At 47.9% G+C, this 19,553-nt stretch overlaps 3 protein-coding genes across 4 annotated transcripts; all 3 read right to left on the reverse strand.

Annotated features, from left to right (window-relative positions):
* Window positions 1-286: 286 nt before the first annotated feature.
* On the reverse strand, window positions 287-3,109 carry LOC142898158 (complexin-3-like). The gene is made up of 3 exons (XM_076040944.1): window positions 2,626-3,109; window positions 1,549-1,632; window positions 287-945 (listed from the first exon to the last, which is right to left on the reverse strand). The coding sequence occupies exons 1-3, from the start codon at window positions 2,878-2,880 to the stop codon at window positions 718-720; spliced, it is 567 nt and encodes a 188-aa protein (XP_075897059.1). The 5' UTR covers window positions 2,881-3,109; the 3' UTR covers window positions 287-717.
* A 4,694-nt stretch (window positions 3,110-7,803) lies between these two features.
* Window positions 7,804-15,326, reverse strand: clk2b (CDC-like kinase 2b). Of its 2 annotated transcripts, XM_076041119.1 has the most exons (12): window positions 15,229-15,326; window positions 14,021-14,149; window positions 12,595-12,685; window positions 12,452-12,518; window positions 12,271-12,387; window positions 11,995-12,161; window positions 10,750-10,844; window positions 9,946-10,075; window positions 9,752-9,834; window positions 8,879-8,958; window positions 8,699-8,789; window positions 7,804-8,579 (listed from the first exon to the last, which is right to left on the reverse strand). In XM_076041119.1, exons 2-12 carry the CDS (start codon window positions 14,084-14,086, stop codon window positions 8,388-8,390), a joined length of 1,179 nt encoding a protein of 392 aa, XP_075897234.1. In that variant the 5' UTR covers window positions 14,087-14,149; window positions 15,229-15,326; the 3' UTR covers window positions 7,804-8,387. The 2 variants fall into 2 exon arrangements, with proteins under 2 accessions (XP_075897234.1, XP_075897233.1); XM_076041118.1 differs by lacking the exon at window positions 15,229-15,326 and having other exon boundaries at window positions 14,021-14,466.
* Window positions 14,970-19,510, reverse strand: LOC142898346 (uncharacterized). The gene is made up of 8 exons (XM_076041258.1): window positions 19,423-19,510; window positions 19,094-19,332; window positions 18,018-18,216; window positions 16,546-16,659; window positions 15,733-15,823; window positions 15,450-15,584; window positions 15,229-15,326; window positions 14,970-15,064 (listed from the first exon to the last, which is right to left on the reverse strand). Exons 1-8 carry the CDS (start codon window positions 19,508-19,510, stop codon window positions 14,970-14,972), a joined length of 1,059 nt encoding a protein of 352 aa, XP_075897373.1.
* Window positions 19,511-19,553: the final 43 nt, after the last annotated feature.

Consider the following 19,553-nt stretch of genomic DNA (forward strand, 5'->3'; position numbering starts at 1 on the left):
AACACGTGAAGCCGTCGCAGTCGAAACTATAAACATATTCATCCAGTTGCTTTTACTGACACAGTTCAAATCAAGTCTCAAAATGTAAGACAGCAGACATCATCTTGCCGTCTGGATTATGACAAAGTTTGAGCAGCATCTTTTTGCAGTGATTTTTTTATGACTCCAACTGAAAGGCAAGAATCAAACATTTTTGCAACATTTGGTTTTGAAATATATTGAAGTTCAAAGCATTTGAAAGTTAAATAACAAATGAAATAAGAGTTTTTTTCTTTCACTTTTTTTTTCATTCAAGAGACAAACAGCTGCCAGAGAAAAAAAAATCTTGTCTGTTTCACACAGTTGGTGAATAAAGCCGATTCTGAAAAACACTAAACACCTCGTGTGAATATCAGGTGTTGACATCTTTTTCCCGCTTCATGATCCTAAAAGAAATAAAACTTAAGGAACAAATCAATCTAAGTTTGAGGAAGCTCCATTGTGACCTTCTACAGCGTGAAAAACACTACCCACACTACCCAGCAGCATCAATGGTGCGAAAGCATCACACAGCACAGTAAGAGCTGGAACCCGGCCCGTTTTCTGCCTTTGACCTTTGACCCCTGCCGACAGGGACACTTGGCCTCCGCTGAAGCAGCTTTTCGCGATGGCGCCTCCCCGCTGTTTCCCAACACCACCTTCACCGCCACTCCCACCGTGCCTGCGATTGCTCATCGGTCACATGACCTTACAGGACTCCGCCCCCCTGGCTGGCGTGGCCGTGGCCGTCCGGCTGTGCTTCGTGCCGCCGAGCGGCGCCGAGCCGAAGCCGAGGCCTTGGAAGGCGCTGAGCAGGTTGAAGCCGCCATCCTTGCTCTTCCTCTCGGGGTGGATGATCTTGGAGAGCTCGCGGGGCAGAGACACCTTCCCCCCGACGGAGCGCAGATGGCCGGCGTCCTTGGGGCTCTGGGGCAGGGGGGGGGCAGAGACGGCAGAACAGCTTCAAAAGCTTGAAACCGTCAACGTCGGTTTGACATATTAGCACTCATTTGTATTTCTTTTCCTCCGCTTCCGCATTTAAAAGTGCAGTCACTTGCAAATTCAGACGTAAATACATCCACCTGTTACATGCCGCTGTGTTAGCTGTATGCAGTGTTGTTGGGATCACTCCATAAAGTTTACTTGATAAAGTAATTATGATATTTTGGCCAGTTGTGCCACAGTAATCCTGTTGCATGACTCTGTCACTTAAAAAAGTAGTTTAATCACAGTAGTGGATTACTTAGTCATAGATCACTCGCCAACACTGGCTGTACTGTTTGTGTGTGTGTGTGTGTGTGTGTCATGAGGTGTGTCAGTCAGGTGTTACAGGTGTTCTTGGAAGGTGCCACATGGTTGCTGCCAATCAACAATGTGTAGCGGTTCTGTGTTACTTTCTGACTTAGCGTTTAGTTAAACTCAACTCAACTCGACTGATTTAATGTATGAAATGAAGGTGCTACACAATTACACTTTGATTGATTGATGCAAAGGCTCAACAGCAAAGTAGAGCAGTCCAGTCCAACAGACCTCAGACAGCTGGTACTTCCTCCTGAAGTGAGCTCTCATCTCTGCTCTCTGCGCGTTCTTCTGAGCGTTCGTGGTTTCCCGCAGCTTCCTGCCAACGCAGCCGGGAGATAAAACGTAAATACAGCGGCGGCGGTGCGGGAGGTAATCAGAGTCACGTTATGGATTTTTTGCGGCTGTTTTTTTTTTTTTTTTTTTTTCCCACCATTAAATCGAGTGGAGCTGCTGTGAGGAACTTTGTGGGGTTTTGAACGAGGTGAATTCAAAGTGAAATTCAAGAGACCTTGAGAGAAGATACAGTGAGTGTGATCTTTAGCTGCTGGTGTTATAGTGTGAGATCACCCTGGCATGAGTGTCAATACACAGCTGTCTGTCTAACGTTAGGTATTGAATTCAGGAGGATAGTTCAGCCAAACTGTATCTCGGTGAACTGTGTTCGTCACAGATTGAAGTGAGCCAGCTGATTATGTCGTCTCGCGCCAACATGCGTCTCCTGGCTGGCAGGTCACAGCAGATATTCTGACTGCTAACATGCAAATGTTTTTTTTTATTTTTTTATTCATCATTCATTTGCGGTGAATCTTCTGTTACATGGATTCAAAAAATTTCAATGCAGCCTTGAGTTTTGGCTGAACTCTGCTTTTCAGGCTTTTTTTCCCCCATCCTATTCTGTAACTGTTTCAGACTCATTGAAACTTTTTGATTTTCCTTTTCCAACACAGACAAGCGTTTGTGTTTTTATTCACTACAAACACAGATGAGTCTCAAGCCCGTTAAAGCCTGTCTCCATGTGAATTATTTCATTTCAATTTGGTAAAATAACTAGGCCTTTTAAATCTATTATATTGTGCGTAATATTTCTATTATCTATCTAGCATATTTCTATTTTTTTCTATTTTCTTCCCGCGTATGAAACCCGAGAGACTCCTCAAACTAACGGCGCTAAAAGATCTTGAAACCTGGGCCGTGAAACATCCTTCGAAATCATCATAAACCATTTCAGCCGGCGGTGGCGTTTTTCATAATTAATAATTCACGCAGTGGATTGATTGGAATCGTGCCCTCCGTGCGTTTGTCCACTTGCCTCTGCTTCTCCAGGTCCGCCTGGTACGAGCGAAGGATGACGGGTTGCGGGTTCCGCTGGGAGGGAGGGGGCGTCCTCCCCGACCTGTTGCCTCCTCCTCCTCCGCCTCCTCCTCCTCTTCCTCCTCTCCCCCTTCGGTACCTGTTGCTGCGTTTGGCCCGCAGTCTCCTCCCCTTCAGGCCCGACACGCAGCTGCTCAGCTTCTTGATGGGCACGCTCAGCGACCTCTTGACTCTCATCACGGAGTCCATGACGATGATGATGATGATGATGATGGTGAGGATGGTGGTGATGCTCCGAGGCGGCGGCGGGGGGGGGGGTTATCGAGCCGGGATGACTGAGTCACACTAGTCCCTCAGTGACGGGCGGCGCTGGAGTGCTGAACCGTGTTCCCCTTCGCTCATGGTGCTGCAGCGAGACGCAAGAGAGTCAGGATGCATGTTCTGCTTTGTCGGTGGGGAGGAAGGATAAGGAGGGTTGGCGTTTGGGGGGGGGTTAGAGAGGTGGTAGGGGGAGTCATGGGGGTGGTGGTGGTGGTGGGGGGGAGTAAAGAGGGGTGGGTGGGCAGTAACTCAGGTTGGGGACGTGCCGAGAACAAGGACGGTGGAAGATTGACTGGCTGTTCGGGATCTAACTCACACTCACACAATCACATGCTCACACACACACACACACACACACACACACACACACACACACACACACACACACACACAGGTGTGTGTGTTGTCTACAAAGCTGACATGCAAATGGAATGTTTGCCTTGTCCAGGAAGTGGCTGCAGAGCAGGGACGGAAGCTCTCGGACTGAGCTGGAATCTCAATCTATTCAATCCATCTCAAACTCAACCTGGTTCCCCGTGCGTATCTGGAGCAGTTTTCTTACCGACGCAAGTGGCCACAGTTGGCCAAAGGGCTCACGGGGACAAATCCTCCCAAAGCTGCGGCCAGATGGCTTCCACAGCGGCCAAGACTGCCAGACCGCGGCAACTGGGACACGCAGAAGCAAACCAAAGACTGGAAACCACGGCCGACTCTCCTCCTCCTCCTCCTCCTCGACACTCGCAGCTCCTCCGACTCTCCTCGGAGAGACAAACTGGTGATTTCTGGTTCACTTTCAGCACCGCCGTCTCCCTCTGTCCACCCCGCCACGCCCCGCCCACAAAACTCCGCGATGCAGATTAGGCTCTTAAAGGCCTTAATCTCGTTAGCCACGGCAGGGGATGCACCCGATGACTCACGTGTGAGTGACGAAGCTCCGGAGACGTGAGCTCATGTCGTGTTGTGCGGCACATGCTGCCGAGACAGGGCCTCCACGCCGCTGCAACACCGGCGTTATTCATGGTAACGTTTCAGCGGCGAAAACATGAAGATGAATGGAGAAACAGTGACAGCAGGATTTTTGTATTAATACTAAATGCACGTATCTGTTAACACCCGGGACCACAACAAAAGGCTGCAGTAGATTAGACACGGCCTAATTTATGAACAATCTAGTCAACTGGCTCTAATGCGTTGCTTTGGTGCGACTGCGACATCAAAGTGATGTGATTGGAGTTGCTGCCACCTGATGTGAATCAGAGAAGATTACAAGAGATGAAAGAAATCTCAATCTGGACTCTGCGCAAACACTTTTTGCGCAGAGAAACAGGAGCTTTCTGCCAACTCTGAGTGGATCCGAGAAGATTGAGTTGCAGTAATAGTAATAGAGGCTGTAATACATTTACAGTCAATCCAAAAAAGTGGCTGAAAAGAAACCAGATCTGTCAGGACTAATTTTAAATTGTAGTTTTTATGTATCCTCTCAGTGATCTTTGTTGCTTTGTCAGTGTCAGTTGTCCAATTGTCCCGTCGTATTGTTCATTTTTTTTGTATTTTTTAATTTGTATTTGTCATTGTATTGTTAGTTCTTCTGGCCTGCCAGAGGCCGCAGATGGAAAGTAGCCTACGGCTAATTCTGGCATATTTACATTTACACGTTCATCAATATGCACCGTCCCTTTGAAATAAATAAATAATAAATAAATAATTAATAGTGAGCAATGCAAAGAAACTGGTAATTACAACATGGCGCGATGGCAATGATTTAATGTCAGGTTGAAATATATCACCTTACCTTTAAAATATTTATCATTTGTTATACATTGGTCAAATAAATGTGTGATTAAAAAAGTGGAAAAAATAGCATTTTGGTGTTTTATTTGCAATAGTTAAATCTTAAACTTTTTGGAAACGCCTTGTAATGAAGGGATTATGGAGATCAGTACTTCTTCCACATAAAGAATCAAACACATCAATTTACATGCAGCCTTTGTACATTCGAGGGTATTTAAACCACTTTTGAGTTTTGCTTCTGCTACATAATCAGTATAAATAAAGTGGAAGCCGCGCGTGTTCATAAAAAACAACAGAGGCGTTCCGCCGTCATTGACTTTAACCCTCACTCACCTTTACAACCTCAACCTCTCACATTCACACGCTCATCGGACCCTTTTCGCTCCTACTCTTTCCTGCCCTTGGCCCCGTCCACTCCAATTCCTGGCAGGTGAGGAGGTTGTAAATCTCTAAACAAGATCAGCAGAGGAGGCCACGCCTCCTCCAGCACATGGTCAGAAGCGGGTCCCGGGTTTGATTTTAGCTGACTCGGAGGTGAGTGTCAGCAGGTTTAGGTCAGGGTGGAAGAGATGACGAGTTGGCACGACCGACCCTGGGCCTCAAAGCCATCACGCACAGTTTGACACAGGAGGCAACGCTTTAAAATCATTCACATTAAGGCAGTTAAGTTGCGTTAATGATGACTTGCTTAATATGATTTACATCAAGGAGGTTTTTTTTTCTTTAAGATTATTCTTTTTTTTTTTTTTCTGCAAAGTCGGTATACGTGAGAACTTCGGCCTCTCACCAAACACAGCTGCTTAAGGGATTCTGAGGTGCATCAGTGTCAAACACGTGAAAGCCACTCACTGACACCAACACATTAACCCGCCTGGCGCACACACACACACACACACACACACACACACACACACACACACACACACACACACACACACACACACACACACACACACACACACACACACAGAGTCTCAATGAAAGGCTCTCCCTCAGCAGTTGATGTGGGATCAGTAAACATGCTTCTTATCATGATTAGAGACAGCAACGCATTAGCATAACGACCCAAATACATGCAAAATACTGTAAATTGTTGCTTCCAGCTCGGCATCTGGGACTCACTTCATTTAGTGCTCGATAAATAAAAGTTCACTGATTGACAGACCGATGACAGTTGAATCAATTAACAAGAGATAAGAAAGAACATTTTTCTTTTGAACTATCATTCTCTGGATTATGAATGTGTTATTACAATGCTAAGTCACATGTCACAGACAGACACCCAGCTAGATGGGCAAAGAGACTATAGATTAGCACCTGTAGTCAAATTAGAGCGCAGCTGTTCTAGCATCGTACAAAATTTAACCCGCTGGTCAGGCCGAATTTACAACGTGCTCCAGATTCCAAATGAAACATCACAGAGTTCTCGTTTGCTCATAATGAATATGAGCAAAGAAACATCTGCAGGGTGGAGGAGGGGTGGCAAACTAACAAGCAAAAAACAAACAAACAAGTAAATGGGATCAAATCTGTTCAGGGACGCACAGTCTTAGAATGTTCACATCCCAACATCTTTCATGTTCCTTCGCAGCCTTTCAGGATTTAAAACTCATAAGAGACACACACACACACAGTTATATATATAAACTCCCCACTAATGAGGACATGCAAGTAAACACCACTTGTCATGCAAACACAACACAAACACAGCCGCCTCAGAAACGAGGTCTCATTCAGACAAGCACAAAGATGCTGACAATATGTTGCAGCTCTGCCAAGGCTGACGAGGAGACTTGGCAAGTGCACACATGTACGCACGCACTCACTCAGTCAGTCAGCCTTGTGACGGTAGCGGGCGGCCATGTGAGGGTTGTGCGTGTGTGTGTGTGTGTGTGTGCCTTGAATGCATCGGCAGTGGTTGATGAGCTGTTGGGCCACAATGAAAAAAAAGAAAGTGGCGCAACAACGCTGTGTAATGAGTGTATTTAGTTTGCACTGTATTTTGTCCTTTTGAATTCTATTTTCTCCATGCCGGCAGTGTGGCGCTCTCTTTTAAGAGCAGTGTAAAGGCTTCTACACAAATTGTCTCTGTTTCTACCCAAAACCTCAGTTACGACTTCTTACAGAAGATCATCGATTTCTTTTTGCCCCATAAAGATTTGGTTCGAACCGGGTCTGCCTCCAGAAAGACGACCCGGTGCCACCTCCCTCCTCCTTCCTCCTCTCCAGCTCCTCTCATGCTGGGCCATCGACACTTCACCATCCCTGAAGGTCAAGACTCAGAGAGCTACAACACACACGCACACGCACACGCACACACACACACACACACACACAGACAAAATAATGTATACACAGAAGATAGAAGTACTTATACAAATCAAATATTTCTGCAAGTTTTTTTCTTTTCCTGATATGTGTATACATTATTTTGGATGACATAACTATATATATATATATATATATATATATGTATATATATATATATATATATATATGTGTATATATATATATATATGCAAGATGGTCTTGTCCATTACCGACTGTCCTAGGCACTGACAGTCAGTGTGTGATGTGATGGAGACATTGTGCTATACTGTCGGGTGTGACTGTTCAATGATACTGCTACACCTTTTACTTGACTCCTTGCATCCTGACCGAATGGTGTGTTCAGGCTCCTGAGGGTGGCGCTCCTGTTCATCACGCATCATGGCTCACGAGCCTGCTGACTAAACTCCCGCTCTCACCACACGGGAACACGTCTGAGCACTGCGTTTCCATTAAGTTTGCGCTTTGATCTTACACGTGCGTCATCAACAGTCGTCACCACCAGAGCTTCACCTCCAGGCCTGCTGGAGTCCTTTTATTGGATTTCTTTACAGTATTTCTTCCAAAGGCATTCACACTCTCTGCACCCGCCACCTCCTCCTCCTCTTCTTCCCCCTCACCATCGAACAGACCATAATCCATCACTTTAACCCTCTGACATTCTGCTCAACCATTTGGTATTGAAAAACGAGTTGAAACCAAACTCAACCTTGTGCCATCTCTACCACTCGGTTTACGTGTGTGGTTTAAAGAATTTAGAATCTTGCTATTATTGCCCCAAGGAAATAAAAAAATACAAATACATTTTAAACATCTTCATTACTTACGTTACATTACGTGCTGCAAAAACCTTTTTGCTGTACGCACTGACTGAGCAACCTTATTGAAATGAATGGGGTCGTCATGATTGATTTTAGCAGGTACCTGGTCTACTGACACATTTTTTTTAATCTTGCTATTATTGCCCCAAGGAAATACAAAATGCAGATAGTTTTTTTTTCCACAGCTTTTGGTTGGTGCCAACTTTAAAGGGATAACCTGAGCCATCTGTCCAGTTACCCTGCTCCTCATCCACAACATTTCATCCAAAATTTCTGGCCATTTTTCTTCTCCCCGTCAACACCACCGGGGCTGCAAACTTAATCAGGGGATTTGTTCCCTCTGGAATAATGAGGCTGTTTAGTCCGTCACAAAGGGATGTAATTGCTGTAGAAATTATAACCCTCCCACCCCTTTTTAACAAAAATCTGTCTCTGACTTGAAATGTGCCGCCAACGTCGGGCACCTGGCAGACAAGCCAAGCCAGCCACTGGGGGTCATCTGAACATTTCACAGCTGCTCCTCCACACTCTGCTCCTGGCCAGCGGCTGCTGCTGCTGCGGCTGCAGGAGGAAGGGGTGTCGCAAGACGGAGGACAGGGTGATGCGTTTGGAGGGCTCGTACTGCAGCAGCTCCTCCAGCAGGTTGATGAAGTGCTGGTGCTCCGGCTGCTGTGACAGCATGTACTTCTGGAGGAGACACAGACCGAAGGCGGACTGACATATTGACAGACGGATGTGCGTGTGTTTGTGTTATGTTTCATTTTTCTTTATCTCAAGTCTGAAGGTTTGCACGTGCGTGAGCTCACCGCTAGCGGTTTGCACTTGTCCTTCACGTGGCGCCCGGCCTTGGAGTGCTCGTTCCAGTCCAGACGGCCCCGCTGAAAATACTTTTGTTTTCTGGAAAGGTCATAAAACACATTTGATTGTAGGTTTTACTTGTTGTTTTACACTTTGTGTTTCACAGTGAACATACTGATGTCTCCTACCTGCTCCTCCTGATCATCCGCTGAGGAACTGGTCCCAGGACTCTCTCCATCATGGCCAGATGTTCCTTGTTGTCGTGAGTCTACGGCATGGATGGATTCTAAGAACTGCATACCGGATTTCTAATACGGCAGTGTGGCAATTTTTTTTTTTAACTAGTGGCCAAAATCCCATTGCGACCCAAAAACGCATTTGTCCCACAGATGGGCGATACAAAAGTAAATGCTAGTGAAATGGTTGCTCGGACGTCTACAACCAAAGTTATAGCTCATAATAAATCTATTTATTGAATATTTTACGTGATGGACTTTTAATTTTCCAAATAGGAATTCTGAAGGCCACATAATCCAGAGAAAATACTTTATTACCAGTGTTATGTTATGTTACACTATGCTACGTTACGTTACAATATAAATACATAACGGTACTTTACGTTACGCTGCTGCGTTGCGTTGCGTTGCGTTGCGTTGCGTTGCGTTATCATGTGAGCTACAGAGAGATGATGGGAGGTGACACTACTGCTGATGCATTACGGGCCACATTATGCGAAAATAACACAAAAGCTAAAAACTTTTTTGGTGCATTGACAGAGCAACCTTATTGAAATGAATGGGGCCATCATGATTGATTCTGGCAGCCTGGTCTACTGACACACACACACACACACACACACACACACACACACACACACACACAGCAGCTGTGTTTAGTCAGATTATAATCATCCTGCTGTCGCTGCGCTGGCAGTATGAACACACATACTTGTGTGTGTGTGTGTGTGTGTGTGTGTGTGCGTGTGTGTGTGTGTGTGTGTGTGTGTGTGTGTGTGTTTGTGTGTTTGTGAGAGAGAGAGAGAGAGAGAGTGAGAGAGAAACCTGGAAGAGGGTGATGCCTCTGTAGTATTCAAAGAGGACGCAGCCGATGCTCCAGACGTCACAGGGGTGACTCCAACCCAGCTCTGGGGGGGTGTCAGAGAGTCAGAGAGGGTGACCTTGACGTGACCTTCCCCACTCACGTCTCCTCGTCACCTTCTTTGCCGCCTTTTCTCATCCAAATGATCCTCTCTTACCCAGAATGACCTCCGGCGCCCGGTAGTGACGCGTGGAGATGACGGCAGAGTGGTGCTCATGGTCAAAGGTGGCGCTGCCGAAGTCAATGAGCCGCACCGAGGTGTCACTTATCCTCCTCTCGCTGCACTTCTGAAGGAGAAGGGGACAACAAGGGTTGTGCAAGTCGGTTTTAGATTGAAATCTGCTGGCTCTGAATAAGGAAGCAGTATTGCTTTGTTAGTTTCAGACCTGAAATGAGTCAGCTGAGGTGTGAAAAGCAGTCAAGGGCATGGAGCTTTAAACAGTGCAGTGTTCAGTGTGAGAGCTTCAGTTAAAGGGCCATATTCATACTTGTACTAAAACAACTACTTAACCATTTATATCACAATAAGTATCATTTGTTAACTTCCAAAACTACCCAAATGTCCATCCTTCACTTCTCGGGTTTGTTCTGCTCTTCCCTCGCTCAGTTGTGATGTCACCAAGGGGCAATGACAACTCTCCCGCATATATCAGGTCTAAATCAAAGTGCTGAAGCAACATGTGGGGAGATGAGGGTCAACAGAGAGATCGTCGAGGCAGAAGCGAGGCAGCGGTGGGAATCAAAAAAAAATATTAGTACATAAATTCACAATATTGACACATCTAACTTTCTATAAGAGGAGAATGTTGTCATCAGCCAGTAGCGGGGAGAGAATTGTTGCAGTGGTTCCAGTGAGAGTGAATGTTGTGTTTAACGTAATAAAGCAAAAATAAATAAATAAAATTCTGTCTCCAAAGCGGCAACGAGAATAAGAAAAAAAACAAACATTCAGCACACACACCTTGTCAGTGTTGTAGACCAGGGAGAAGTCTGAGCTGATAAACAGGATGTTCTCTGGCTTCAGGTCGGTGTGAGTCAGCTTGTTGTCATGGAGAACTGTGGGTGGGGGGGGATTGTGGGTGGGGGGGGGGATTGGGGTGGGGGGGGGGGTGGGGAGCACAGTAGTGCACGGTAGAGTTATCAGCAGACAGCCATCACCCTCAACTGGTTTAAAAAAAAAAAGGAACTCTGTTCAAACATGAAGAAGTGCCAGTTTTGGCTGCAAAACAACGAAAAAGACGTGAGGGAAACCATCCGGCCGAGCAGCAGCTCCTCCAACCTGCATCCAACAGCTGCGGTACGTCGCTGCTCATGACCGAGTGACGCCTACGTCATCCCAGCGAGGGCAGCGGCCAAGGTGACTAAACCCTGCGTCGTGTAGTTTAACGCTCCATCACCGTCGTCACCAAGGACTCCGTGTGGGAGTCGCAGATCGTCCCCCACCCCTCCACCCCCCACCACCCGTCCGTCACGATCGGAGGACAAGGACGAGCGACGGCACATCGGCGGCTCCGCGGGGACGCGATTTGATCAGGAGGTGAGCGGAGAAGCGACCGTCAAAGAGTGGAGGTGAGTCTCTATCAGGGGAAACCGACGCTGGTCCCTCCATCCCTCCAGAGAGCTGCAGGGCTACCGGCTCTACTGGCGCTGACAGCTACAAAAGTCTATAGCAGGGGTGGGCAAACCTTTTGACTAGTGGGGCCTGCAATCGGTTGTAAAATGTGACAGAGTGGGCCAGAGCAGGCGCAGATGCATGGAGTGTTTTGGTGACCCACCTCAAACATGTGATTATTTAGATCCTAATTGAAGTGACTCTTAAAACACTGAAAAAAATAGTTCAAACGCAGCTATTTAATGACTTACTTATGATCAATATCGTTTCTTTAAGTCTGACGGGCCGGATTGAAAAGCTTAACGGGCCGCATATGGCCCCCGGGCCATAGTTTGCCCATGCCTAGTCTATATTGTATTAATGAATGAGTAATAATTTTGAAAATACATTGTGCTTTAAATATATGTTTTTGTTTTTTTTCCTGCAGGAAGTATTGAATTATTAAGCAGGTATTGATTAAGTATTGAATTGAAGTGTTAAAGGATGAATTTCTTTTTAACAATTGTTTCAGGAGTTTTTCCAGACAAAATGAACGTGTATTATAAGTGGAGGAGGAGTTTAGTGACGCCCTGGTGACGCTGCAGTCGGACTCACAGCGCACCGCCTGGCAGACCTGCTGGGCCATGTGTCGGATCTGGCCCAGGGTGTACGGCAGGAAGCTGTTGGCCTTCAGGAAGTCGAAGGTGCTGAGGGAGAGCAGCTCGAAGGAGATGCAAATGTGGCCGTAGAAGTTGAACCAGTCCAGCATCTGCACGCAGTGGCTGATGGGAGGAAGAAGAGGAGGAGGAGAAGAAGGAGAAAAAGAAGAAGAAATTCTGGGTGAGTCGGGGGGGGGAGAAAAAAGCTTCATCGTCATTGGTCAGAACTGACTTTGAGTGGTCAGGATCTCTCTCCCTGATCTTCTCCAGGACGTTGATCTCCAGATTGGCGGCCTCCCTGTATTTCTCCAGGTTCTTGATGATCTTCAGAGCGACTGGTCTCCCTCCGCTGTCGGTCGAGACAATGTGTTACAGCGAAGGACGTCACCGACTTGTGCGACTGTTCGCTTTACCTGCTGTGGTCCAAACACTGCACCACCTTCCCAAAGGTTCCCTCCCCCAACGTGTCCACGATCTGGTCTGAAAAGCAGATTTATCTCGGTGAGGTTGCTGCGACCGTGCGGTGCGACGACCCTGTGATCAAGCTGGGACGTACATCGGTCCTCGATGACGTCGCCGCTCTTGTAGATCAGGTGGCCGTCCTCCGAGTCTCTCTCGCCGTCTCCTGCAGCTCCGTCGCTGCTCCCCTGGACACACAGACACGTTCGCAGCAGGTGGAGAAGAAGAGTAAGGACGAACCCGGGGCTCCTGACCTTTGGCTCCCAAAGGTCAAACGTCACCAGCTGGACCCCGTCCTCCCCCACCTTCCCACCACCACCGACAGTGACCTGTTCGAGCAAACACCTGAAGGAAGGTGATTGGTCACATGACAAGCTAACGCCATCAGAATGTTCCGTTCCTTGTGGAGTTGCAGTTCGCTTCAACTCGAGGCCCCCTACTGGTGGAAGGAGCCACTTCGGACTCACATCTTCCACCCTCAGGTGATGTGCTGCTGTTGCTGCCATATCAAAACTCCAGCTGTGAGGCTTTGTGCTATTTCTGCCCTGAAATGATCCAATGATTCAAAGTCATTTTTAGGATGGCCAGGTCTCCATCCACACCCAGATGGAGCCTGTTCACCTGAACGCGCCTGTCTGGTCCTTTGCTGTGCTAACTTGTCCAGTTAGCCAAAACAAGAAGCGTTGATGTTGTTGAAGTTTTGCTCTCAGCGCAGAGTGCAACGTTAAATCGTCCCACTGGAGGTTGGCTGTGCTGTGTGAGTGTCAGGGGAGCCACTCTGTCTGTTTGCAAAGTCAGTGACTCGGAAATACCATTGCAAAATTGTCATGTGGGGTCACATAAATGAATTAATGAATAAATAAATAAAATAAGCACTGCTTTACATGGTAAAAATCAGCGTAATAAAGCCTTGAGTGCAGCTCTTCCTAATTAAAACTACTGCTTGTGCTAAATGCACGCTGTTCTCGTTAGCACCAGTCGCTATCCACATCTTGCAGCGGCTTCGTCTTCGTCCACCTCTGCCGAGGTTTTTGAGGGCAGCCATCTTTTGCCTTCAATCGCGACCCAAAGGACACCAACCGGCTGAAAACACCTTTGACTGGATTTTGCAAAAGCAGCAGTTTCACGCTGCACTGCAGCGTTTGTAAATGGCGCCTTCAAAACAGATGCCCTTTGCTGCAACACGGTAAACTGCGCCATCAAAAAAAATAAAAAACTCGGTCTCTGTCGAAGTGAGCTTTCACACATCAGGCTAGTTGACCCCGAGGTTCGCTCTGAAGGAGGCCAATCAGAAATGTCAAATGTCTGCAGGCCTCCTTGGGTAGGAGCCGCGGCTCTATTTTCATCCACATTCTGAGACCGTTATTAATACGAGGAGCCCAGCGTGTGCCCAGGCGACGTTACGGCGGGACGCCCGGTGAACCTGCAGCGGCGGCCTGGGACGCTGCTTGTTTCCCTCCCCCACCCCCGCTGAGAAATGCGAGGATACGTCAAAGGCGTGCAGGGAAGGTGGAGGTACTCACGGAGAGGCAGGGACACACACAGTCCAGGAAGCCTTTGGAGATCGAGTGGAGCTCCGTCTTCCCCATCGTGGAGCGGTGCAGGGCAGCTCAGGAGGACGGAGGAGGGGAGGTGCAGCGGAGAGCAGGAGGCTGCAGGCAGCAGGACGGGACGGTGCAGCGGGAAAAGTGATGGAGCGGGAAGAAGGAAGGAGGGTTGAAGTTAAACCGAGGGGAAAAGGAGGGAAAAAAAATAGCCGTTCAGCGCCGTCAGCAGAAAACAGAAGGGAAAGGAGAGACAAGGACGCAGGGACGGAAAAGGAATTAAAAAAAAAAAAAAAAAAGCATGCGGGGGGGCAGGGAGGACTACAGGACACAAACAGAAAGTGACGGACAAAAAGGAGACGGAGGAGTGATAGAGAGCGAGAGAGAGAGAGGGAGAGAGAGAGAGAGAGAGAGAGAGAGAGAGAGAGAGAGAGAGAGAGAGAGAGAGAGAGAGGCTAAGAATAAACTTCGGCCCCTCTGAGAAAGTCTGACGAGGAGAATCAAGATGTGGCCGCGGGACGGATCCGGTTTCACTCGGCACACTTCCTCTCCTCCTTGGACCTCCTTACCCTGACCCCCCCCCCCACCACCACCACCTCACACCCTCACCCTCACCCGCCCCCTTCTGCCACACCTGTCCCACACATGCCTTCACAACACACACGGGCCGCAAAACGTAAATAACTCGTCAGGCTTTTATTTCTGCAGGCTCACAGAGAGACGGCACTGGTGGGGGGGGGGGGGGATCAGGGGACACTTCATGATGCTGAACGAGGCAACGCAGGCCCGTACAACAGAGCAGGAATCAACTCGCTGCTCAGCTTAATAAAACAAAACAAAACACATGCAATGATTTTTTTTTTCTTTCTTTTTTTTAAACACAATTCATGAAAATGATCAGGGACCCAAGACGTGAACTCCAGCAGCTTCATGGTGCCGTGGCGCCCAGGCCTGAGGGTACAATGATGATTTGGCCGTAGGGCTCGTCCTGCCTCACATGCATCTTCCCTGCTGATACATTCTCTAACATGGCGGGAAGGAGGGGGGGTGGGAGGTTTAGGGGGGTGGGACACGATTGAATCAACACATGCATTCAACGCTAACAAAAAATAAAACAGTAGAACAGGACCAGTGATGACGGGAGAAGGAGCGCAGTGTCACTTCTGCACGATGAGGCTGAGACTCACTGAGCAGCAGCAAGAAGATGTGGCTGATCTTCCCTCGTGTGGTCTGCGGGGGCAGTAGCGAGGCGAACACGACCTCGTCTCTTTCTTCTGGCAGCGGCCTAAGGACACACACACACACACACACACACGCACAGGACATTACAGTCATCCTAAAACACATCTAAGGGTAAAAAAATAACAAGAAAAAGTCAAGGAAATTTTCTCTGTTTTTCAGTCTTTACACTGGAGCCTCTGCTGCTTCTGCTTCTGCTTCTGCTTCTTCTTCTTCTTCTTCTTCTGCTGCTGCTGCTGCTGCAGGTTCCTCCAGATCCTCCTCCGGCTCCTCGGGGATGGGCGAAAAAATGGCCGGGGGAAGACTGCACACACGTACACAAATCAACAGACAGCATTATATACACACACACACACACACACACACACACACACACACACACACACACACACACACACACACACACACACACACACAACCACTGAGTTCAGCTCGTTTTTTTAACAGCTGACCTCTTTGTCTCCAGCGGCGCCATGGGCAAGTTTTCTTGCGGCGCCTCCCTGTGGTTGGAGTCCTGCAGCGGCTGCCACGCAGCCTCTGGACCTGCTCAACGCACACATTTACAGCACCTCAGCAGCAGGTTCACACACCCCTTTCCCCCCACCGCAGGGCCTGTCTTCACCTTGTACCAGAGGTGATAGATGCCTGACCCTGACCTCTGAACCCCCCCCCCCAGCAGTGTCCCCCCGGCGGAACACACACACACACACACACACACACACACACACACACACACACACACACACACACACTTTGCACGCTCTCGCTCCGCCGTGGGGACACAGGAAGGAGAGTAAAGTCTCAACTTATGCTGTTCTTTGTTGTTTGGACTTTGAGAAAAAGAGAGTGAGATTTATTTTGAAGTGCATAAAGGCCTGCACAGCATGCAAGTGAAGAGACTCTCTGACATTCACTTTGCCACTCATGAGTAACTTCTTGCATGCTCTGCACTATTATTGTCCTGTTGTCTGTCTGTCTGTCCATCCGTCCGTCCGTCAAACCATCCGTCTGTCTGTCTGTCTGTCCGTCCGTCCGTCCGTCCGTCAAACCATCCGTCTGTCTGTCAATCTAACCATCCATCTGTCTGTCTGTCTGTCTGTCTGTCTGTCCGTTTAACCATCCGTCTGTCTGTCTGTCCATCCAACCATCCGTCTGTCCGTCCGTCTGTCAATCTAACCATCCGTCTGTCTGTCTGTTCATCCATCCATCCGTCTGTCCGTCCGTCCGTCCATCTATTTATCTATCTATCTCCTCCTCCATCTCACCCCTATCAGACTCGCTGGACTCAGACCCCCTAAGGCCGATCTGCAGCTCCTGGTCCGGCAGGGGCGTCACAATCAGAGCCTGGTTCCACTGCTCCATCAGCGCCTCGGGCATCGCTGCAGGGAGGAGGAAGAAAGAGGAAGCAGCGGAAAAAAACAACAACAGGCTTTGAGGTTTATTTTCCAAAAGGTTATCTGAGTGAGAAAATAGCAGCGGCTGCAGGGAAGTAAAAGGCCATGTGTGATGAAGACCAATTGGAATTTACAGGAACGGGTCTGGACAATGAATTCAGCTTGATTAATACAACCAGATAAGAAAGGATGTGGCTGGAATAATATTCCCAGCATGCCGAGGTTTATTTTTAGCTGCGGCTCGCTGCTCGACACGTGCTAGCGTCAATCACTGGTGACTTTCAAATGTTCTGAAATGTCTCAACACCTTCAGGAGGGATTAGCGGGGAAACTTGCGGCGCCCCCCCACCAGCTCCTTGGGGTCAACCTCAGCACAGTAAATCACCATCGAATGCTGTCAACAGGTCGGAGGAGTCGGGATTTATCTGCACGATAACATTTTTCAGAAGGGAAAAAAAACGTACGAACATCTCGGAGGTGCGGGAGAGGCAAAAGAAAAGACAGCTGCCAGTTTCAGTTCAGCACTCCTCCCGCTGACTGAAACCCAATCAGCCAGCACGCTGATCAATCAAAGATTCACAATTCAAGATCTTTCATTGTTGTCATGCAAGTGTAACGAAATTCTGAGGAGTCTCTTGGCTTTCACACAAAAGAAAAGAAAGAAAATAGAAAATAGAAATTTTACACCCAAGTTCTTCTTCTTCTTCATAGAAATGACAAATTACAAAGCACAAATAAATAAATAAGCATTAAAATATGATAGATTACAAAAGAAAAGATTAAAAGCTTATGAGAATTATTATTCTCCTCTGGCAAAAAAAATACTAAACGAAATGCTAAAATATGAAACATAAAAACTTCATCTTTAACTTTATTATTTCTGCATGATTAAGAGTCCACGTTGAACTTCAACACTGGCCTCATTCAGACCATGGATGCATTATAAGAACTGCATACCGTGCTGCATCTTTCTATTGTAGATTTTTCAGTTCTGTTCTTTCAGTCGTTTAAAAAAATGATAAAGGCCAGAAAATCAGCAGCAAAGAGTTTATTCCCAGCGTGACATCACAACGTTGTACGTGCTGTTCTGATTGATTGATTCCTGACGTGTCTGTACAGTAAGTGGCGTTCTCCAGAATCGTTCTGATTGGTCAAATAGATCATGCGAGAGGCACGACGGGAAGTGACACTACTGCGCACGCTCTACGAGCCCATTAATGCGGATGTGAAAATCTTTTTTTGCCGTATGCACTGGGTGAGCAACTGTATTGAAATGAATGGGGCCGCCATCTTGGAAGGTGCGATGGGGGGAGGGGGGAGGAGGAGGAGGGGATGCTACTGACCACTGCAGGGGTTCCTGAGCAGCTGGGCGGCAGGGACCAGCCTGGTGGGGGGCAGGGGAGGGCGCCTGGTGTGGCTGTACGGGTCGTCCATCCACCGCCGCATGGTCTCGCTGTCGAGCTGCGTCACCGGGTCCCAGAAGACCAGCTGCCTCCTCCTGCGCCTCCTGCTGGGCTTCTCCTCTCCTGCAGCAGCTTCGTCCTGCACACGGGAGGAGGAACAGCAAAGGCACCGTTTATTTTGTCTTTGGTATCTTTTTGTTTTTATATCCGATCATGGAACTACGTGGGTTGCCAGGTTGTTTGAATCCAAATGTCATAGTCATCAAGGAAGTATTACAACACACTGCCAACCACCAGCATTGACATGAGCACTAGGGATGCAACAATACTCGTCAGTTCGGTTCGCTCTGTTGGGTTCGGTACACAACAGCAAACAACGTTATTTCGGTGCGTTTCGGCCATTCACAAAACTTCATCAAAATGTGCATATTGCGCAAGTAGATCCATGCAAGAGCCGAGACTAACTGATAGTGCACATTTTTTTTTAAATAAAGTTTGTTTGATTGTAGCTTATTTAGCCTTCTGTTTACAGCCTCCTAGGGAGAAAGAACACAGTTTTCGCTTCACACTAAAACTGACGCTGTGTTGAACCTTCCACACAATTTCCCACAAAAAAAAGACTCAATGGCAACTGAAAGCTGAATGAAAACTTGATAGATTGTTTTTTCTTTAACCTGGGAGAGCTCAGTGAGCTGTCAGTGCCCCTAGTGACATCACCAATGGCTCACTTTCAAAACTGCAGGGTTAAGAAAACACCGTTTTGAAAATTGGACTGGACAAAAGAAGTGCAGGACAATAATTCTTTAGCTCTGCTCACCAGAATGCTAGAGAAGGATTTCTTTAATAATTTCTATTAATGTCATTAATAGAAATCATTTAATTGGCAAGAGCAAGAGCAGGGACAAATGCAAACCCCACAACCTGGTCAAAGTTTTACGAATGAATCATTTCAATGCCAAACTGATCAAGTTGCGTCTCATTCCAAGGCGGTAACAACATTTCCATCAGAGTGGCACCTTTTTTTGTTTCTTGGCCGCTGGTTCCACAGGTGAGGTGGTGCACGGTGGCTCAGGGGTGGGGGCCGGCGGTCCCGGCGGGGACAAGCGAGGCTCTTGGGTGGCTGTGGACTTGGGCAGGTTCGACCCGTCCATCAGCAGCGACAGGATCTCCTTGCTGAGCTGAACGTTGGCCGGCGTCACCTCCTGCGACCTCTCCTCCGACGCCGGCGTCACTTCCACTCGCAGCGGTCCTGCTTCTGCAAAACGGTCGAAATAGAAAAAAGGGGGGCCTCTGTATTCAGGGTCAGTCCAACTTGTGGGGGGCGGGGGGGTGCTGCCCAGCACACCTTCTGTGAAGACATCCTCCAGACCCATTAGAAAGTCCATAATGTCGGGGTCGTCCTGGAGCAGATCCTCGCCCTCGAACTGCCACATTCATAAAGACAGAGCAGATGAAATGAATTCAAAAGTTACAACA

The sequence above is a fragment of the Nelusetta ayraudi genome, unplaced genomic scaffold (genome assembly GCF_046127955.1).
Source record: "Nelusetta ayraudi isolate G7.1 ecotype Tasmania unplaced genomic scaffold, CSIRO-AGI_Nayr_v1 ptg000063l, whole genome shotgun sequence".
Lineage (NCBI taxonomy): Eukaryota > Metazoa > Chordata > Actinopteri > Tetraodontiformes > Monacanthidae > Nelusetta > Nelusetta ayraudi.

Coding starts and splice junctions, on each gene's coding strand:
- clk2b (XM_076041119.1), bottom strand. CDS start 14,086: ATGGGGAAGACGGAGCTCCACTCGATCTCCAAAGGCTTCCTGGACTGT. Junction 10,845..11,994: donor GGTCTGCCAGGCGGTGCGCT/GTGAGTCCGACT, acceptor CCCCACCCACAG/TTCTCCATGACAACAAGCTG. Junction 9,835..9,945: donor GGCGCCGGAGGTCATTCTGG/GTAAGAGAGGAT, acceptor ACACCCCCCCAG/AGCTGGGTTGGAGTCACCCC.
- LOC142898158 (XM_076040944.1), bottom strand. CDS start 2,880: ATGGACTCCGTGATGAGAGTCAAGAGGTCGCTGAGCGTGCCCATCAAG. Junction 1,633..2,625: donor ACCTGGAGAAGCAGAGGCAA/GTGGACAAACGC, acceptor GTTGGCAGGAAG/CTGCGGGAAACCACGAACGC. Junction 946..1,548: donor GGAAGTACCAGCTGTCTGAG/GTCTGTTGGACT, acceptor CCCCTGCCCCAG/AGCCCCAAGGACGCCGGCCA.
- LOC142898346 (XM_076041258.1), bottom strand. CDS start 19,510: ATGTGGCAGTTCGAGGGCGAGGATCTGCTCCAGGACGACCCCGACATT. Junction 15,824..16,545: donor GTCCAGCGAGTCTGATAGGG/GTGAGATGGAGG, acceptor TGCGTTGAGCAG/GTCCAGAGGCTGCGTGGCAG. Junction 15,585..15,732: donor GCGCCGCTGGAGACAAAGAG/GTCAGCTGTTAA, acceptor ACGTGTGTGCAG/TCTTCCCCCGGCCATTTTTT.